At 40.1% G+C, this 18,632-nt stretch overlaps 1 protein-coding gene across 1 annotated transcript in view; it reads right to left on the bottom strand.

The window, feature by feature from the left end:
• Positions 1–263: 263 nt before the first annotated feature.
• Mthfs (methenyltetrahydrofolate synthetase) overlaps positions 264–18,632 on the bottom strand; it is a 117,070-nt gene continuing 98,701 nt past the window's right edge. The window contains exon 3 of the mRNA XM_047540123.1: positions 264–860. Coding sequence (XP_047396079.1) covers positions 703–860 — 158 coding nt within the window. The 3' untranslated portion in view covers positions 264–702. The remainder of the gene's footprint in view (positions 861–18,632) is intronic.

The following is an 18,632-nucleotide window of genomic DNA, read 5'->3' as shown; positions in this document are numbered from 1 at the left end:
GCATTTCCAGGAAAGATGAAGTACATTTTCCTGTCTGGCAATTTTAAAGAAAAATGCAACCCTACAAATACTCTTTGAATGCCAACTGTGAGCCAGGCACTGTGTGAGATGCTGCAGATGCCCCATCAACAAGTTGGATCTCCCACCCTCAATGCTCCTGGCCCTCTGCAGAGTGGTCATCTGTACAAAGAAGGCTGCCAGGAGCTGGGGAGGGGTGAGCACCACACCTGCAGCCATGTGTGGGAAGCCTGTGACCACACGAAGAGAACAAAATGAAGTGAACACAGTGCAACTAGGGCATTCTTCTTCTTCTCAGGGTTTTAATCAATTGAAAGATGCCACAGAATTCAGATGGGGGTCAGTGTGTCAGTTTGATGGCTGCTATTTAGAGCAAGGATAGAACAGGTGACTTTCTTCTTCCCTGAAAATAAAAAGTCCCCCTCATTATAAAGACAACAACTGGATACCTTCTTCTTTCTCCAAGGGGTCTATCTTGCCCCATGCAAGCAGGCTGCAGCCTGCCTGAAAAAAGAGATCCAACGAGGGGAGAAACTGGGTCCTGCAGAACCACACCCTGCCTGTCTCACCATCACATGGGTCCATCCTACCTTGGAGGTTCCAAAGGACAGACTGGTCAGGGCATGTCAGTTCCTCTCACAGGTAGGACCTTCTGTGCTCTGGCTTTTCCACTGAAGCACATGGTCAACTGGGGCACCAGCATCCCCTGTGAAGGAGCTTGGGAGAGGGGCAGGCTTTCATCAGCACTGCCCTCTTCCTCCTCCTATGCAGACACTCTGCAGACAGCCAGCTCTCCTTCAGGACCAGTGGTGGGCTGTTCGGCTCCTGCTCCCAAAAGGACCCTGGAATGGATACAAGCAACATATTAGCTAAAGGACACACTAAACTTTAGGACAAAGAGGCACTCACTACCCTTTTCCTAATTTTGAATTGTGCACAGCTCCACATTCTAGAACAGTGCACTCACAGAATAAGAAACAAGTGCAGATGATAACACAGAATATCTCCAAGAATTGTAACACCAGTCACACAAATAATCAATGCTCTGGTTTGGAACCTAAATATTCTGAATCTCCTCCTAATCCTAGTTTCCCAAGAAAAAACAGAGGTCCCAAAATATAAGTTCCCTTCCCTTATAGCTTAAAGTTCATGCAGAATCCTGTGCTTTTTTTTCTCTCTCTGATTCCCCAGTCGATCACTCCAAGCCATAGAAGTTCCATCTGGAGTGTGGGTGGAGAGAAGCTACTTTTGGCAGCACACAGTCTGGAATGGCTTTTTCTGGAGTGGCTGAAGTTCTTTCTGGCTCCTTGTGTCCACAACACACACAAAGTCACCACAGCATCAGCCTCAACTACTGTCATCCTTAGATCCTAGAGCAGTTATCCTGGGAACATTCAGTTTGCAGGATGCAGTGCCCAGAATCACCCAGACCTACATTTCTCTTGTTGGCAAAGTCTAGTAGAGAGTTAGCAGCCTCTTGAGTAAATAGAAAAATCTCAAAGGAGAGGAGAAGCGCTTCTTTGTCTTGCAGGATGTTGGCTGTCTCTGTGGGTTGTCTTCAGTTCATGGCCAATGAGCTTCCACTCAAGTGGAAGAAACCCTACATCAAGGGTGCAATTGTGCTCCTGAGTCCTCCTCCACCCAGTCCAGGCAGAAGGCCAGCGCTCTCTCAGCCCTGGGCTTCCTTCAGATGCCTGAATACAGGCAAGGTCCTCTGCCTTGTGCTTTTCCCTGGAATCTTGCCTTTTCAGCTTTTAATTTTCCCATGCTTTAGTTAACCTTCTCTGCTTCAATTGGGAATATAAAAATCCCTTTCCACCCACTCTTTTCCTGCTTCAGCAGGATTTAACTTTCCAGAGCTGAAAAGGGGGAAGAATGCAGGACAAAAGTTTTTTTTTTTTTAAATGTTAATTATTTACCTTTTAACCCTAGTGCTCAGCAGTGCACAAACTGTAAATGTTAAAAATCAGCAAGTGTGCACTTGAACCTTGTGGCTCAGAAACTGGAAAACACCAAGAAGCATCTTGACAAACCCCCTACAGTCTAAGAGGAAGTGAAGGTTTGCCCTTTCCACATGGGACTCTGAAGTCCCTGAAGAGCAAAACACATCCTCAGCATCAGTTCCCTGTAAAAGATCTCCCTGAGACCCAGAGGGGAAATCTCTACCTCAGACCTCTGTGTGCTAAGGTGAAGTCCCAAATCAGTCCATCACCATCTAACATGAGCACAAGGATAGCCTCACTGGGGTAACCAACCAACCAACCCACAAGGTCCACTCATATTAAAGAAGTCTGTTCAGTCAGCACCTATTTAAGCCAAGAACCCACTTACAACAAACATCAATCTTGATACAAACTGTTGCAGACCAAGAGCACCAACTGGTCTAATTAAACTTTCCCAACCTTCTGCCAGTCAAGTCTTGCTATGTAGAATTTGGGCCATCACACCATTGACTGTTTCTCATTAGGGTTTCCCAGTTGGCACAACATATGTTGAAGATTCAAAGTGATAGTTAGTTGTCCCCCTCTCCATTTCATATTGCAAGACACAGGAATCTCATGGTGATTAAAATATCTATTTTAATACTGTTAAGCTAGAACAATATTAGAAAATAGAACTTGAACCCAAGGGCAAAGTGTTTTTTCCTCACCCAGTTGAAAGTAGAGGAGGATCTGGACAGTTATAGGCTTCCCCCTGGGACTCTCCCCACGCCTACCTCCCCCATGCTCCTGTGAGCACAGAGCTTGTCCCAGGTTGTCCTCATGTGCAGAAGGCAAAGAAGAGGAGAGAAGGCAGTAGCAGCAAGATTTCAAAACAGAGCGATGGAGAACAGACCATAACACCTGTGTGACTGCCCTCTTCCAATCCTCACCCATGAAAGAGGTCATCACAGCCCCATGAGAGGAGCAAAGAAAAGGTGGAGGGGAAAGCAGAAACCATCCCCCAGTGCCCTCAGGGTACAAGCTCTCATTTTTCTGGCTGCCAATGATGTGTGGAAAGGAAAAGGATTGTTCCCCCTGCAAAAATATATGAAGAATCAGCTCTGATAACAATTATTCAACAGCTAGTGGAAAGTTAATTCTAGAAAAGATCAGAAGACTCAGAGAAGCTGACTTGTTCAAGGAAATACAACAATGCCCATCTGAAATCCCAGCCCTCTCAGCGCCCCAGCACATGTTCCCTCCTAAGACCACATGTGTGTATTTATTCATTTAAGTTAACAATTAGTGAGCACTTGTCATAACAAAGCAAGCAGTATCACATTTAAGTATTTTAAGAAGAGAGGGCTACCGTTAGTCCCATATTATTGATGAAGAAATTTAGGCACAGAAAGGTTAAAGAACTTATCCAAAGTCATACAGCTAGTAAAATAAATAGAAGTGGGTTTCAAACTCAGAGAGTCTGGCTCCTAACTGTGCAGCCTATAATTAGGTGACCATCTACTCCCGGAGTCTAGGCCCCTTGACTCAATTACTGCTCTTCTCTCCATTCTTGGCTTATGGGAGATCCCCATTTGGGGATGAAATAGGCCTGGCAGGATTGTATACATGGAACTCTTTCCCACCTGCCCAGGAGGAGACTGACATCCTTGTCAACTTCTACATTTATAAAGACACTGCCAGACAGTTCCTTGGTTTAGAGCAAGACATTGTCCTGATCTATGGGATCCACAGTCTTCTCAGGAGAACTGACAAGTAAATAAATCACCACACACACAAAAAAATGTGATATGTGCTGAGGCAGGGATGCAGCGATGTGTACAAGATGTTATGTGGGAATAGATGAGACTGTGGTGAATTCCCGTATCAGGCAGAGTCCTGGGGAGATATGTACAAACACTCAGCTGCGTCATTTGAAGAGACACTCTTAAAGGAACTATCCCAAAGGAGAAAGCAGAGATTAGGTGCAAAAGCTGGAATTTGCAACAGTCAGAAGCCATTGCCACTCAGGTCTGTGAGGCAGTCCTCCACATATATCTCTCCTTTCCAGATTCCAGATTCTAGTAACTTCCTGAATGGATTTTAAGAACTACTTATGTGGGTTACTAACAGAATTCCTGTTAATACCCACTAAGAAAAGCACACCGGCAATCTTTTAGTTGCTCTTGGTTGCTGGATGTATTTTGCTACATGCAACACTGACTTTATACTGGGCTGCTTGGAGCTCCGGCTCTTACCTGGGTTACGTGTTTATAGAGGTTCACAAAATCACGTACTCATAGGAAGCTTGGTGGAGGCAGAAGATGTGGAGAATGGAACTTGCTGAAAATGTAGTTCAGAGCCAGACTGAAAGTGCTCTTACAATTCATAAGATGCCTACTAGGGAAATCCAGAGAGAGAGAGAGAAGAGGGAGAGAGAGAGGCGGAGAGAGTCCTAGGTCAATCCAACAAATGAGAGCTGGACCAGGAAGGAAAGGAAGAAAAGGAAATCCTAACCGAGGAGAAATGCAGGAAGGTCGGTTGATCAGCCCAGGCAACAGCTACAAGGACTGAGGTGCTAGAAAGCGGATGGTCCCAGCGAAGTCTGCATTGAGAACCCTGAACGGGTGCTGGGGTTGTGGCTTGTTCAGTGGTAGAGCACTCACCTAGCATGTGTGAGGCCCTGGGCTCGATCTTCAGCACCACATAAAAATAAAATGCAGGTATTGTGTGCACCTACAACTAAAACAAAATATTAAAAAAAAAAAAAAAAGCCCAGAACCAGATAGTGTGTAGCTGAAGTGCTTTGCGGACCTGGGATCATCTCTGAAAGAGAAGAGCCCCTAATTGGCATGCGTTTCCATGCTACTCCCTCAGTTAAGGACCCTTCACAGTCCTGAGCAAGCAAGAACTTGAAACCCAGTAACTAATGTGCTGACCCTATAACCAATGTACTGGCTGATGGCAAGTCATTTGACTTAGAGGGCTGTATTTCTTTCCATTTAGAGGCATCCTTTCCTGGTTCTGCTATGGAGTGGAAGATGCAGCAGCAGTGGTGAAGAATAGAGATTACATCAACAACAGCAGGGGTCCTGTTTTGGTCTCTCTTTGCAGGCAAAGGAAACTAGATACAAAGCAGACAACCAACTGCCCAAGAAGTCAGTGGCAAATCCAACAAAGTAGGAAATCTCTGGAGGATCTTATGGGAGAATAAATGTGTGACCCTATTTATTCTCCACCCCATATCCTCCTCATGCACATATCTACACATCTGTGCAAATGGCATGAGTGAATCTGGAGACCCATCTCTTGGCTGGGTGGGCACTCAGGGTCAAATGTTAATATATTAGCCACCCTTGCCACAGATAATATGTATATCGCTGGACTTGGTCAGACTTGTGAAGAGAAAGTCAAATATGGACATTTGAGACTGAAATGGACATATTTTTCACTAAACCAAGTACTTGCGTATGAAGTTTTGGAAAGGTGGCTGAACTGATGGTGGTTCTTTTGTTCATCCAGAACTTCCTGAGACCTGTCTGAGATAGCATCACTGAAAATTCTTGCAAATCATGTTTGTTAAGTGTGAGCAGCTGCACTCTGAGTACCCCTCATTTAGAGATTAGCATGGTACCTTGAGAATAATTGAACAGCATTATAATCCCACACAATGGGAAAAATAACCTTATACCTAATAGTCCAGACATTCCCTAAAACCAATGAATTCCCAGTCTTAAGGGGGATGGATGATGGAATTGGAGAAGATGTTATATTGGTTTTGTTTTCCTATACAGATTTGCTTTGAAGCCCCATGGTGTTGGTTTTCAGAGTTGTGTTTTGTTTTCAACTAAGAATAGAAAGTTTATCTGTTGACCAGAGAGATCCATAGTCCCTCTTTAATATTCTCATCCATCTTATTGCAAAGTCAATGTTTATTGGTATCACCTGAAGACTCTTGTGGACACCCTAAGAACCCAGATAGCTAGAACTCCTGGCCTTGATCATTCACAAAACACACACACACATACACACACAGAGCAAACGTACTCTAAGGGCTAGAGCAAGGTTTCTCAATAGTAGCATTATTTACATTATAAAATAGATAAGTCTTTGTTGGGAGAGCTGTCCTGTGAATTGTGGGATAGTTAGTAGCATCTCTGGCTTCTACACACCAGATGTCAATAGCAGCCTTCCCCTGTGGTAACAAGGCCATTGCAGACCTTACCAAATGACCCCTGTGAGTCAATATACCCCCTGGTTGAACCCTAGACAACTGAAGTCTGCATGGAAGCCCTTTCTCTTTTTCCAGGTAAACATGGGATACAGGTACTAACCCAAGTGAAGTCCTTACAGACATTTCCCCGACCACCACCACTCTGGGTGGCAGCTTATAGCCTAAGCAACTGACACAAGGAAATTGCTGAGCTGGTTTCAAAGCTACCTTGCTTTGTTCCATTATGACTGAGCCATTCAGAGAAAGTCTGGTCCCAGTACAAGGTGTCCAACAGAAAGCCAGATTTAAAACAGCTAAAGAAAGCAAGTAATTCCTCAACATAGAGCAGTCATTGATTTTTTAAAATGAGAATTTAAACTAATTAGTGGCTACTGAAGGCTGGTGGATTGGTCGATTGTATGTACATCCCTGTCTGGTTCTCAAAAGTTTTTGAGACCACTAATGTGGTTCTTTTGAGACATTTCCTGACTGGGGATAAACCATGGCAAGACTGTCCAGGAGGAGGGCAATTGAGTTCTTCCTCTCCGTTCTCTTCTTCCTCTGTTTTCTGCTGGGGAAGTGAAAGATGGGTGAAGAGTGAGGTACCACATAGCACTTCAAGACCTCCCAGGAGAAAGAAGGGGCAAAACAGAAGGTACGCTTGCTTTGTGGCTGCTCTGTGCTGAGAATTCCACCTGCATGGGTAACCCCATTCCGGGTTGTAAGGCAGGCACGCGGTGCACTGTTCCTCAATTTGTTTGAGTCTCATGAGACAGAGACACTCAAGAGCAATGAGTTGCTTTAAGTGGATTTATGACTTACAGAGAGGCAGCAAGGGACAGCAGGAGCCTACAAGTCATTTTGAGCCAGTCCCACCAAGGCTCAGGAAAGCTGACCGGGTCATCCTCTTCACAGGACTCTTGTGCCATAGCTAGAGACCCCAAAAAAGCAGCCCATTCTGCACTGTGGAGCTCAGGCTCATGAGGCCCACAGGGCTAACGTGTTGAGGAACATCCTATCTTGGAGGAGCCTAGGTAAGGGGAAAACCAGGTCAAGCCAAGGTCACCTAGAGCTTGGAGGTAGAGAAAATTGGCCCACTCCCTCTTTGGGGCCCTGAAGGGACTCCAACCCCTCTTTAGGATTTCTGTGGATTCCTTTAGCCTTGACGTCTCAGGGGCCACCTTTACTGAAATGTCCTGCTCCTGCGTCTCTGTCTTACATCTCATTCCATGTGCTTTTCCCTCAAATATGGAACATGCTCTCTTTTTTTGACTTTCCAAAAATGAATTAACTTCTCTTTCTTCCTATTCCTTTCTTCATCGCTTTCTTCATTCCTTCTTTTCAATTATCTGTTTTGTATATTTGTTGGCCATTTATCATGCTCTAGGCATTTGTACTATGTACTAGGGATAAACCAGTGAGTGAAATCAGATATTCTGTCACTGAGCTTGAAGTAGGGAAAGTGGACATGAACCAAATAATGATTTGACTTAATATAGAATCATAAGAATAACAAATATGAATAGTCTATGAAGCTTGAGAACATCTCACAGCCTGGAGAGTCAGAGAAGACTTACTGGATCAATGACCCCTGCTTCTGATGGATGGAGAGAAATTAACTCAAAGGAAAAGGAAGAAGGGAATACCAAGCAGAGGGGATAGCAGATTCTAAGGCCCTGTGGCAGGAGGGGCCAAGGAAGCAAAAGGATGCCATATGAACATTATACAGAAAGATAGGGCAAGTGTAATGGAGATGTAGATGGGCCAGGACATGCAGGATGGGGTCCCTAACCTGATAGAAGAAAGACAGCACTAGTGGAAAGGAGAGCCTGGTGTGGTATTGGGGAGTGCTAAAAGGCATGGTCAGATTTGAACTTCTTTTTTTAAAACTTTTTTTTTATTTTTTATTTATTCTAATTGGTTACACAATACAGTAGAATGCAGTTGACACATTGTACACAAATGGAGCATAACTTCTCATTACTCTGGCTGTACATGGTGCTGAGTCACATCAGTAGTAAAATCATACATGTATATAGGGTAATGATGTCTGTCTCATTCCACCGTCCTTCCCATCCACACCACTCCACCCCTCCCCTTGCTCTCCTCTGCACAAAGTTCCTTCATTCTTCCCTGCCCCACTATGGATTAGCATCAGCTTATCAGAGAAAACATTCAGCCTTTGGGTTTTTGGGTTTGGCTTATTTCACTTAGCATGATATTCTCCAGCTTTATCCATTTACATGCAAATACTATAATTTCATTCTTCTTTGAGGCTGAGTAATAATCCATTATGTATATATACCACAGTTTCTTTACCCATTCATCTATTGAAGGACACCTAGGTTGGTTCCATAGTTTACCTATTGTGAATTGAGCTGCTATAAACATTGATGTATTGTAGTATGCTGATTTTAAGTCCTTTGGGTATAAACCAAGGAGTGGGATAGCTGGGTCAAATGGTGGCTCCATTCCAAGTTTTCTGAGGAATCTTCATACTGCTTTCCATAGTGGTTGTGCCAATTTGCAGTCTCACCAGCAATATGTGAGTGTACATTTTTCCCCACATCTTTGCCAACACTCATTATTGCTTGTATTCTTGAAAATTGTCATTCTGATTGGAGTGAGATGAAATCTTAGAGTAGTTTTGCACTTCTCTAATTGCTAGAGATGATGAACATTTTTTCACGTTTGTTGATTGATTGCATATCTTCTTCTGTGAAGTGTCTGTTCATTTCCTTAGCCCATTTACTGACTGTGCTATTTGTTTCTTGGTATTAAGTTTTTTGAGTTCTTTATATATCCTGGAGATTAGTGCTCTGAGGTGCATATGGTAAAGATATTTTCCCATTCTGTAGGCTCTCTCTTCATGTTATTGATTGTTTCCTTTGCTGAAAAGAAGCTTTTTAGTTTGAATCCATCCTATTTATTGATTCTTGATTTTACTTCTTGCATTTTAGGAGTCTTGTTAGGGAAGTCAGTTCCTAAGCTGACATGATGAAGATTTGGACCTACTTTTTCTTCTATTAGGTGCAAGGTCTCCGTTCTGGTGCCTAAGTCTTTAATCTACTTTAAGTTGATTTTTGTGCAGGGTGATAGATAGAGGTTTAGTTTCATTTTCTTACATAGGCATTTCCAGTTTTCCCAGCACCATTGGTTTAAGAGGCTATCTTTTCTCCAATGTTTTTTGGTGCCTTTGTCTCATATGAGATAATTGTATTATGTGGGTTTGTCTCTGTGTCTTCTATTCTGTACCATTGGTCTACAAGTCTATTTTGGTGCCAATTCCATGCTGTTTTGGTTACTATTGCTCTGTAGTATAGTTTGAGGTCTGGGATTGTGATGTCACCTGCTTCACTCTTCTTGCTAAGGATTGCTTTGTCTATTCTGGGTCTCTTATTTTTTCAAGTGAATTTCACAATTGCTTTTTCTAGTTCTGTGAAGAATGTCATTGGGATTATAATAGGAATTGCATCAGATCTGTATAACACTTTTGGTAGTATATCTTTGCCTTAATTATTGTCATCATTTCTTTTTCTTAAATGTTATTGGTCCTTTTAGTTATACATGGCAGTAGAATCCACATTGATATAATTATACAAGTATGGAATACATCTTATTCAAATTCAGACCAATACCTCTCCTTCCCTTTCCTTTTTCCCACCCTTGCTCCCTTCCCTTTATTGATATTTCTGCCATTTACCCATAGCTATTTTTTAAATTAATTTCTTGTGGATGTACATGATGATGAGATTCACTATAGTATATTTAAATATGTACATAAGAAAGTTATGTCAGATTCATTTTACCATCTTTCCTTTTCCTATCCTCCCTCCCTTCCCTTCGTTCCCCTCTATCTAATCCAGTGAACTTCTATTCTTCCTCACCACTTTTTGTGGGTTAGCTTCCACATATCAGAGAAAACATTCAACTTCTTTGGGATTGGCTTATTTTGCCAGAATGATAATCTCCAGATTCATCCATTTACCAGAAAATATTATAATGTCATTCTTCTTTATGACTGAGGAATATTCCAGTATGCATATATACCACATTTTCTTTATCCAGTCATCTGTTGAAGGGCACCTAGGTAGGCTCCATAGCTTAGCTATTGTGAATTACGCTGCTATAAATATTGATGTGGCTGTGTCCCTGTAGTATGCTGGTTTTAAATCCTTTGGATATATACCCAGAAGTGTGATAACTGGGTCAACCAGTGGTTCCATTCCTACTGTTTTAAAGAATCTCCATACTGCTTTCCAGAGTGATTGCACCAGTTTGCAGTCCCACCAACAATGTATGAGTGTTCCCTTTATCCTGCATAGAAGGAGCTACTTTTAAGAGATACTTAACAGTGAAGGATTGGATGTGGAGGTTAAGAGAGAGAAAGACAGAGATATCAAGGATGACATAGGCTTTAGAGTGTTTGAATGTTTCAAGCCTTGGAAAGTGCAAGAACCAACAACTTAAAAGTTGCATCTAAGTATGGTTATTCTTCAAAATATTAAGCATAGAATTACTACATCATTCAGCAGCTTACCTTCTGGATACATCCCTGCAAGTACTGAAAGCAAGGGCTTGAACAAATATTTGTACACCAATGTTCCTAACAGCATTATTCCATATAACCACAAGTTGGAAACAATCAAATGTTCATGAACAGATGATAGATGAATGGATAAAGAACATGTGGCATGTACATGCAATGGAATATTATTCAGCCTTAAAAAAAGAAGGAAGAAAATCCTGACCCATGCTACAATAGGAATGAAACTCGAGAACATCATGCTAAGTGAAATAAGCCAGATGCGAAAAGACAAATATTGGATGATTGCACTTATATCTAGGTACCTAGAATAGTCCTATTCATAGAGATGAAAAGTAAAATCACAATTACCTGAGGCAGGGGGTGGGGATGAGGAATTATTATTGCTTAGCAAGTACAGAGTTTCAGTTTGGGGTGATGAAGTGATAAAGGAATCCTGAATGGATGGTGGCAAAGGCTGAACAACAATGTGAATTGCTAAATGCCACTAAACCATGCTCTAAAAATGGCTAACGTGATAAATTTTATGTCATGTATATTTTGTCACAATAAAAATCTATTTTAAAAAAGTGCAAGGATAGATTAATTGATTTTTCTCTGTTAATTAGAAGATTACTTAAAACACTTAAATTGCACAAGAAACAGCCTTCTTAAAACTTACTAGGCATTAATAAGTATTGCTAATTTGTATCTTAATAGTGTTAAGGCTCTCGTGGTAGTTTTCCTCAAGTCCCCACACACCCACAGTGAGTCTGCACTACTCTTTCTGCCACACCTCCACCATCTCTTCTCCTCTGCCCACCCCAAGTCTCTGTAATCTACTTTTTCAATCTATTACCCTGGTTTCCAGTTCCACCTTATATTCCGTGAGCTCTCCCAGTGGCCTTCATTTTTGCTTAAGCTGGTTTGTGTTTGGTTTTGACACTTGGAAGTCAAAGAGTAAAGGACTACATGTGTTTATAGTAAATGTAACATAAAACACCATGACAACGAAATCAAAGTCATCATTAGTATCAATAAATAAAATAGGCTAAATGCATCCATTCAAAAAACATACTTTAGATTTTCAACAAAATAAATACAACTCTAATGTTTTCTCAAGAAACATACAAAAACAACTAATCAGAAAAGTTAAAAGGAAAAAATTTGTAAAAGACAAATATAGAATGAAAACAAGTGTTGTGATTCTGGTGCCAAATATTTTACAATTGAGTGCTAAAAACAATAAACAAGACATAGAAGGAGACTTTATAATGATAAAAGCCCTGATGCATGGTGATGTTATTACTACTTTTAATCACTGTGACTAAAATAATATAGCAGCAACTTTCACAAAACAGAACTATCAAGACAAAGGGAAAAATAGACAAAATCACACTAATTTAAAACACCTCCTCAGACCCAGACAAATTAAGGGGAAAATAATTAGCAAGGATATAGATTAGATCTTTTTCCATTCTTCTGTCTGTCCTCCTCACTTTTCTCTATCCTCTTGGCTTTCCACTCTCTCTAGCGCGCGCCCTTTCTTTTCCTTTCTATTTTCCTCTCATTTTCTCTCTTACCCTGCAGGGAGACACTGTTTGCTTAATAAATTCCCTTATGTGATTTCCCGTGTCCGGCGTGGTTTTCATGGGATTTCTTACATTGGTGCTGTGGACTCGGGATGGGTCTCCACCTTCCATTCTGCCCGGTCGCTCTGCTCTGCATTTATCACCGGAACCCTTCGCCCGACCCCTGGTACTTAAAGTCATCAAAATCCGTTCGTGTCATGGCACACAGCTTCCGTGAGCAAGTGGGCAGATGGAAAGGGATTCCTTATTTTCAAGTCTTTTCTTTCTCGCTTCTTGACTCTTCCTGTAGGCTCAAGCGCCTCCAAACCTAAATTAAAAGGAAATGTAAATGGGGAAGGCGCTGTGGGAAACCAGTCTGAAGCCCAAGGAAAAAAGTGTCCATTTTAAATTTCTCCTGGGCTACAACTCAGAATACTTTTCTCCCTTTCACCTTTTCTTTCCTTCTCATTTTCTCGTGCTTTAATTAATAACCATTATCATTTTTCTTCTAGGACTTTTGTTTTTCTTAAATGCTATATTTTTGAGCTCACGATTTTGATCCTACATACCTAGGTTAATGATTTTTAATCAGTTCTTTTTATCCAACTCTAGAGTTATTTTTGAACATCCATTACATTGCAATGGAGATAAATATTACAAGGCCTTTGCTTTTGTGTTAAATATAAGCATGCATAAAAATTAAAATTTTAAAAATGGATCCAAATATTTTTAATTCACGTAATTTAAAGAGGTTCAATTTAAATTGGGTAAACTAATAGAAGTAAAATGTCCTTAAAATTAACTCCCAAGTCTCTAAGTGGTCAAACTAATAAAATGTTGAGGTTTATAAAATGTCTAACATCAATTTTTCTAGGACTTTTCTTCAACATGAAGGAGACAGCAAATACTGTTGGTACACTTGTCTGATAGCTTGGTTTTTCTACAATAAGATGAATGAATTAAAGTCGACATGTATGGGATTACTCAAATGTGTTTGTTAGAGACATCTAATTAATTTATAAAGTTATTCCATGGAGTAACATACTTAAAAACATTATTCTTTGTATATTAAATGTGTTCATATTTTCCAGGTATACAAGCCTTTAAAGCAGAAAATTTATCAAGCTGCTGTTCTCCAAATTAAACTTGTCTGTAATGGTAAACCTATCATTTAATGTTCTATTATAGGACCTGTCATCAATAGGGTATATGTAAAATGACATTTAAGAAAGAGTGTAATGCGCAGTAGCAAAAATGGGACAACAGTGACTGAGATTGGGGTATCTGATGACCTCATGGCTGTGGCATGCCTGGTGCCTGGGAGTGCTCCTGTGCAGGGGCACAAGATGCCTAACTGCTGTGGCAGTACATCTCAGGCACACAGCTCTTGGGCAGGAAGGAATTCTTTTGCTAGATAACCAGTGTTTCATCAGCTCCCTTCTCTGGTTCCTGCCAACCTACAGTAACTTTGGAACCTAACATTGCACATATATAAAGATTGCTGACATAACTCTTTAGATCCGCATTTCCATCAGAGAACAGAGCTCCATCTGATCTCAGCTTAATCTTCAAAATCTGTGTTTATAACCCTTTATTTTCTAATACTCCTTTGCCCCTCACTGAAAAGCCCCACATTACCTGAGATAAGGCTCTGCCTCACAACCCTGCTACACATTACAATGGTCCCAAAGTAAGCCTGACTTTAACTCATTTAAAGTTGTGTTCAAAAGTTTGATGTTTGTTGTAAAGATTACTGTGATCTCAAACGGGAACTCAGCCAAAATTCAAGATAGCTATTGCACAAACTATTTTACTGTTGGTGATTCCATTTTGTATTTTCCTTGTAAACTCTAATTGTTGCCTGATCAATATTTTGCAGAAGTATTGCTTCAAGAGCGAACATCATAAATTAACTTGGAATAGTAAGCCATCACCTATAGGACAGATAATGTAAACCCCAATTAGATAAAAGGGGGTAAATAACCATAAAGTTATAGACATTGAAGCTAAAGCCCAGTACTCTTACTTTATGACTGGTGAGACTGACTTCCTTAATGGTTAAGATCAAACTTAGAGATTGCGATTAAATACAGAGGTCAAGAAAAGTCCATATTTGGGTCTTTCCCTCAAAGTCAGGCTGAACCCAGGGAACAAGAGGACTTCTCCAAGGAGCTTTGCAACTCTGGATCACACAACCTCCTGACCAAGGAGATTGATGAGACCACTAGATGATGAAAAATCACTCAGTGCATCTGCTGCAGAGGAGGGTCATGGAAAAAGGGAAACATCCCTGGTGCTTTCAAGGAAAGCCACCTCATGGAGGAGACCCTTCCTAACTAATGGCACTGGTGGAGCTAAGAAGCTGCTCTTAAGTTCTCTATGAGTGACCCCTGTGGGAACTCAGCTGACTCTTTAACAGACAGGAACAGGTCACTTTGACCAGCTTGATCTTAAACACCTAGCAAAACAGTTAAAACCAAAATATAGCCATTCTTGGGTATTTAAAAGAAGTAATACTTAAATGTAACTTAAGAGGTACACTTGTGTTAGCCCACTAGAATAAAGACTAAAAGCTACAAAAGAGAGATTCTTAGGCAAATGTTCCTGATAACTATCAAGAGAAACTGCCAGAGTCAGAAGTTTTTAGTCAGTTTAAGGCCTACAGACACAGGTAGGCTTAATCTATGTTTGCTAGTATCTCTACTAAATGTTGTGTTTACATTCCTGATAACCTAGACAATGTTAAAGTTCCCAAGTATCCTTCTCTGATATTGGTCCCCTATTAGCCCAGCAGAATTCAACTGTTTTACTGTAGCTTCCCCGCCATCTTTTTTCCATTCTTCTGTCTTTCCTCCTCACTTTTCTCTATCCTCCTGGCTTTCCACTTTCTCTAGCACGCACCCTTTCTTTTCCTTTCTATTTTCCTCTCATTTTCTCTCTTACCCTGCAGGGAGACACTGTTTGCTTAATAAATTCCCTTACGTGAAAAAAAAAAAAAAAGGATATAGAATTAGCAAGGAAATGTAAATACTCAAAGAGTGAATATTAAAGCTATATATCCAAGCCTATACTCTGATAATATAGAACAGTTCTTCTTTAAAAATGAAATATAGATCAATTATGAAAACAGACCACATTTTAAGTCACAAGAAAAATCTAAATTAATTTCAAAAATAGAAATAGCATTGAAAACATCCTGATCAGAATACAGTAAAACCATAAATTTCTGTCACTATAACAAAATACCTGAGGGAATTTACTCATGAATAAAAAAGGGTTATGGAGTTTCCAGTCCATGATTGAGTGTCCCATTGCTTTGGGGTCATGATAAGGCAGTATATCATGGCAGGAGTATGTGGCAAAGCAAACCACTCACCTTGTGAGCTCAAAAGCAAGAGTCCCACATCTCCATCTGAGGCATGCCCACATGACCTAAGGACCTTCCACAAGGTCCCACTCACTAAAGGTCCACAGTACTCCTACTGGTACCACCATGAGAACCAATCCTCTAACACCTAGGCCTTTGGGAGAAACTCATGCAAATCATCCAAACCATAGAAATTCCTACCAAAATTTTTAACATATGCCATTTCAGCTGGAAAATGTTTTAAATTCTTTGTTAAATAACTCTTAGGTCAAAATCATAAAATTTCTAGAAAGCATCCATAACGAAAGCACATCTGGAAAAAAATAAAAGTAGTGCACATATGAAAAAATATATCCTTAAATAACCTTATCAAAAATGAAAATAAATTATCTAATATCCAACTCAACCAGTTTGAAAAAGAAAAAAAAAGGATAACAGTAGAAAATATTAATTAAAGGAAAAACTGTAGAACTAATGCCTAATCTTTTTTATTTAGTAGTTGAAAGAGGAAAGGAAAATGTGAATACACAAAATAAGATGTCAAACAGGACATATTCATGATGACAGTGGAAATTCTAAATTCATCAGATATTACTTCGTACAAACCTGTACAAATAATTTTTAAAAGCTAAAATTAATAACTTTGTGGAAAAATATAATAGAAATATTATACTAAAACTAACTACAGTGAAGATATTAAATCCAGGTGCTAGGTGTGTAGATCAGTGGTGGAGCACTTGCCTAGCACACACGAGCCCTGGGTTCCGTCTCCAGCACTGCAAAAGAAAAGAAAAAAAAAAGATACTGGACCAAAGAGGGCACATTCCTGAAGGAAAAAAGTTACTTACCTATGTGCACTCTCCTGACCCTTAAAACAATCACAAACTGCAAATGGTTTCACAGGGAAGTTCCATCCGAAGTTAATCAGACTATTTGCAAATGATAGTATTCAAAAGCATAGATAAAAGATAAAAACATGAAACCATACCAACAACTGACAAAGATTTCACAAAAAGAGAAAAAGACAACCCAATCTCACTTAACGACAGCAATGCAAAATTGAATGAGTCCAGAGATCTAAGGTCCAACACAAGAACTACAGGTAATAAAAGCATACTAAAATGGGATTCATGCTCAATGGGAAAATCTTAGTTGCTCTTTCCACCAAAAAAAAAAATAATAATAATATATACATATATATGTATGTATATATATCTTTGAACTAACCATAGTAACCTTTTTTACCATCATTTACCATCATGTTTTATACCTTAAATACTCATGGTAAAATCTATTTTTAAAAATATAAGCAAATAGAACTCAACATCACTAACAGATACATCAGGACTAAGTGTGACTCATTTGGGAATGCAGGGATGATTCCATATTAAGACATCCTATTACTATAAGTCCCCATGATGACAGGGTTAGGAAAAATCACATAACCATCTTCATCGATGCTAAGTTAACAGAGTAGTGGGGACCTCTGGAATTTCTCTTCTGACTGTCCTTCATTTCTCGGTGAAACTGAATTAAGCATATCCTCTGAGAGTGAGAACTGGAAAACAAGGGAGACTATCAAATGTAAAGTTGTCATCTAGGAAACAGCTTATCTTAATCAAATTGAATAAGACGGTGTCATCATAGATGATTTCCGCAATATTCCTGTGGGAAAGGTTACTGTGGTTCTAACTTCAGGCTAGCCAGATCAATTTCCTTTTATCCAATTCGAAGCATCATTTCTGTTCTGTCACCTACAGGACATGAGTCTTCAGCTCCCCAAAATGACAGTCTGGGGTGGAACTACATAGTCTGTCCCTTCAATGCCCTTCTCTTAGGCAGCCCCAACTTCCCTTGCTGCTTCCAGTGTCAACTTCCTCCCATTCATCTTTCACATCAGACATCCAGTGTAAACCGACCAAGACAATAAGATAAACTCGTCCTTCAAGATGATATAGATGTCATCGCCTCAATTCCTCTTTCAAGAATTTATCCTACAAATATATTGCCCCACACATTTAATGGTATATAGACATGCACGCTCATTGCAGAATTATCTGTATAGAAATCAGCTACGCCGATGACCTCCGACAAGGACTGAAGGAAACTGTGCTACCCGATACAATGGGAAACAATGCAGCCCTTAAAAGGGAAATGCAGACTGAATTGGGAGGTGTTGAGCCTGGGGTGAGGGTCCCGATGTCAGAGAAAAAGCTGCCAATAGGCTTGGGCCTCTTACAGAAGGGCAAGTTCAAGCCCTTCCCTGCCTGAGACTGGCTGGTTTTGATGAAAATGAAGATGCACCTGTCTGAGAAGATCACTGGAAAGACGACAATGTGAAGGATGACTTTGCTGATCTGTCACAAGAGGGACTTGAGAAGTACAGTTATCACATGAAGACGTCATAGCATCAGGAGAGGTGCTGAAGTGCCCAACCTTAAACTGTATGCCAAATCTAGGGCAGAGAATCCAGTAGCAGATACTTTTAAAATATGTTCATTTTATTTCTATTTCATTATCTGCTTAATTTATTTTGTTTTTGTAACAAAAAAAAAGGTGTTGTGTCTTTTTTTCAAAGGAAATTTGGTAGATCTATATAAGGATGCTGTACCACTGAGCTACATCCCCCAGTTCTTTTTTTTGTTTTGTTTTGTTTTTTTTGCTAAGTTGCCACGGTTGGCCTTGAACTTGAAATTCTCCTGCCTCAGCCTCCCAAGTAGCTCAGGTTATAAGTGTGTGCCACTGTGCCGGACTATAGATCTATACATTGGTTTTGAAAACTTCCCAGGATATATTATGAAGTGATGGGGGAAAAGGTCTTAGAAACATATCAATAGAATCCCATCTCTTTCTAAAATTGTATATACATGTAGGAATTCATCATTATCTAAGACATGAACATTTCAGTTGCATAGTTATGAAGAAGTCAGAAATCCTTTTTATTAAAAAAATATTATCAATGAAATAACTACTTCTACGATCAGTCCCCAAACATTTGCCACCCACCCCACTGAAATCA

This window comes from Sciurus carolinensis, chromosome 2, assembly GCF_902686445.1.
Source record: "Sciurus carolinensis chromosome 2, mSciCar1.2, whole genome shotgun sequence".
Lineage (NCBI taxonomy): Eukaryota > Metazoa > Chordata > Mammalia > Rodentia > Sciuridae > Sciurus > Sciurus carolinensis.
Note: the sequence above shows the minus strand (reverse complement) of the source record. Positions and strands in the feature narration are given on the sequence as shown.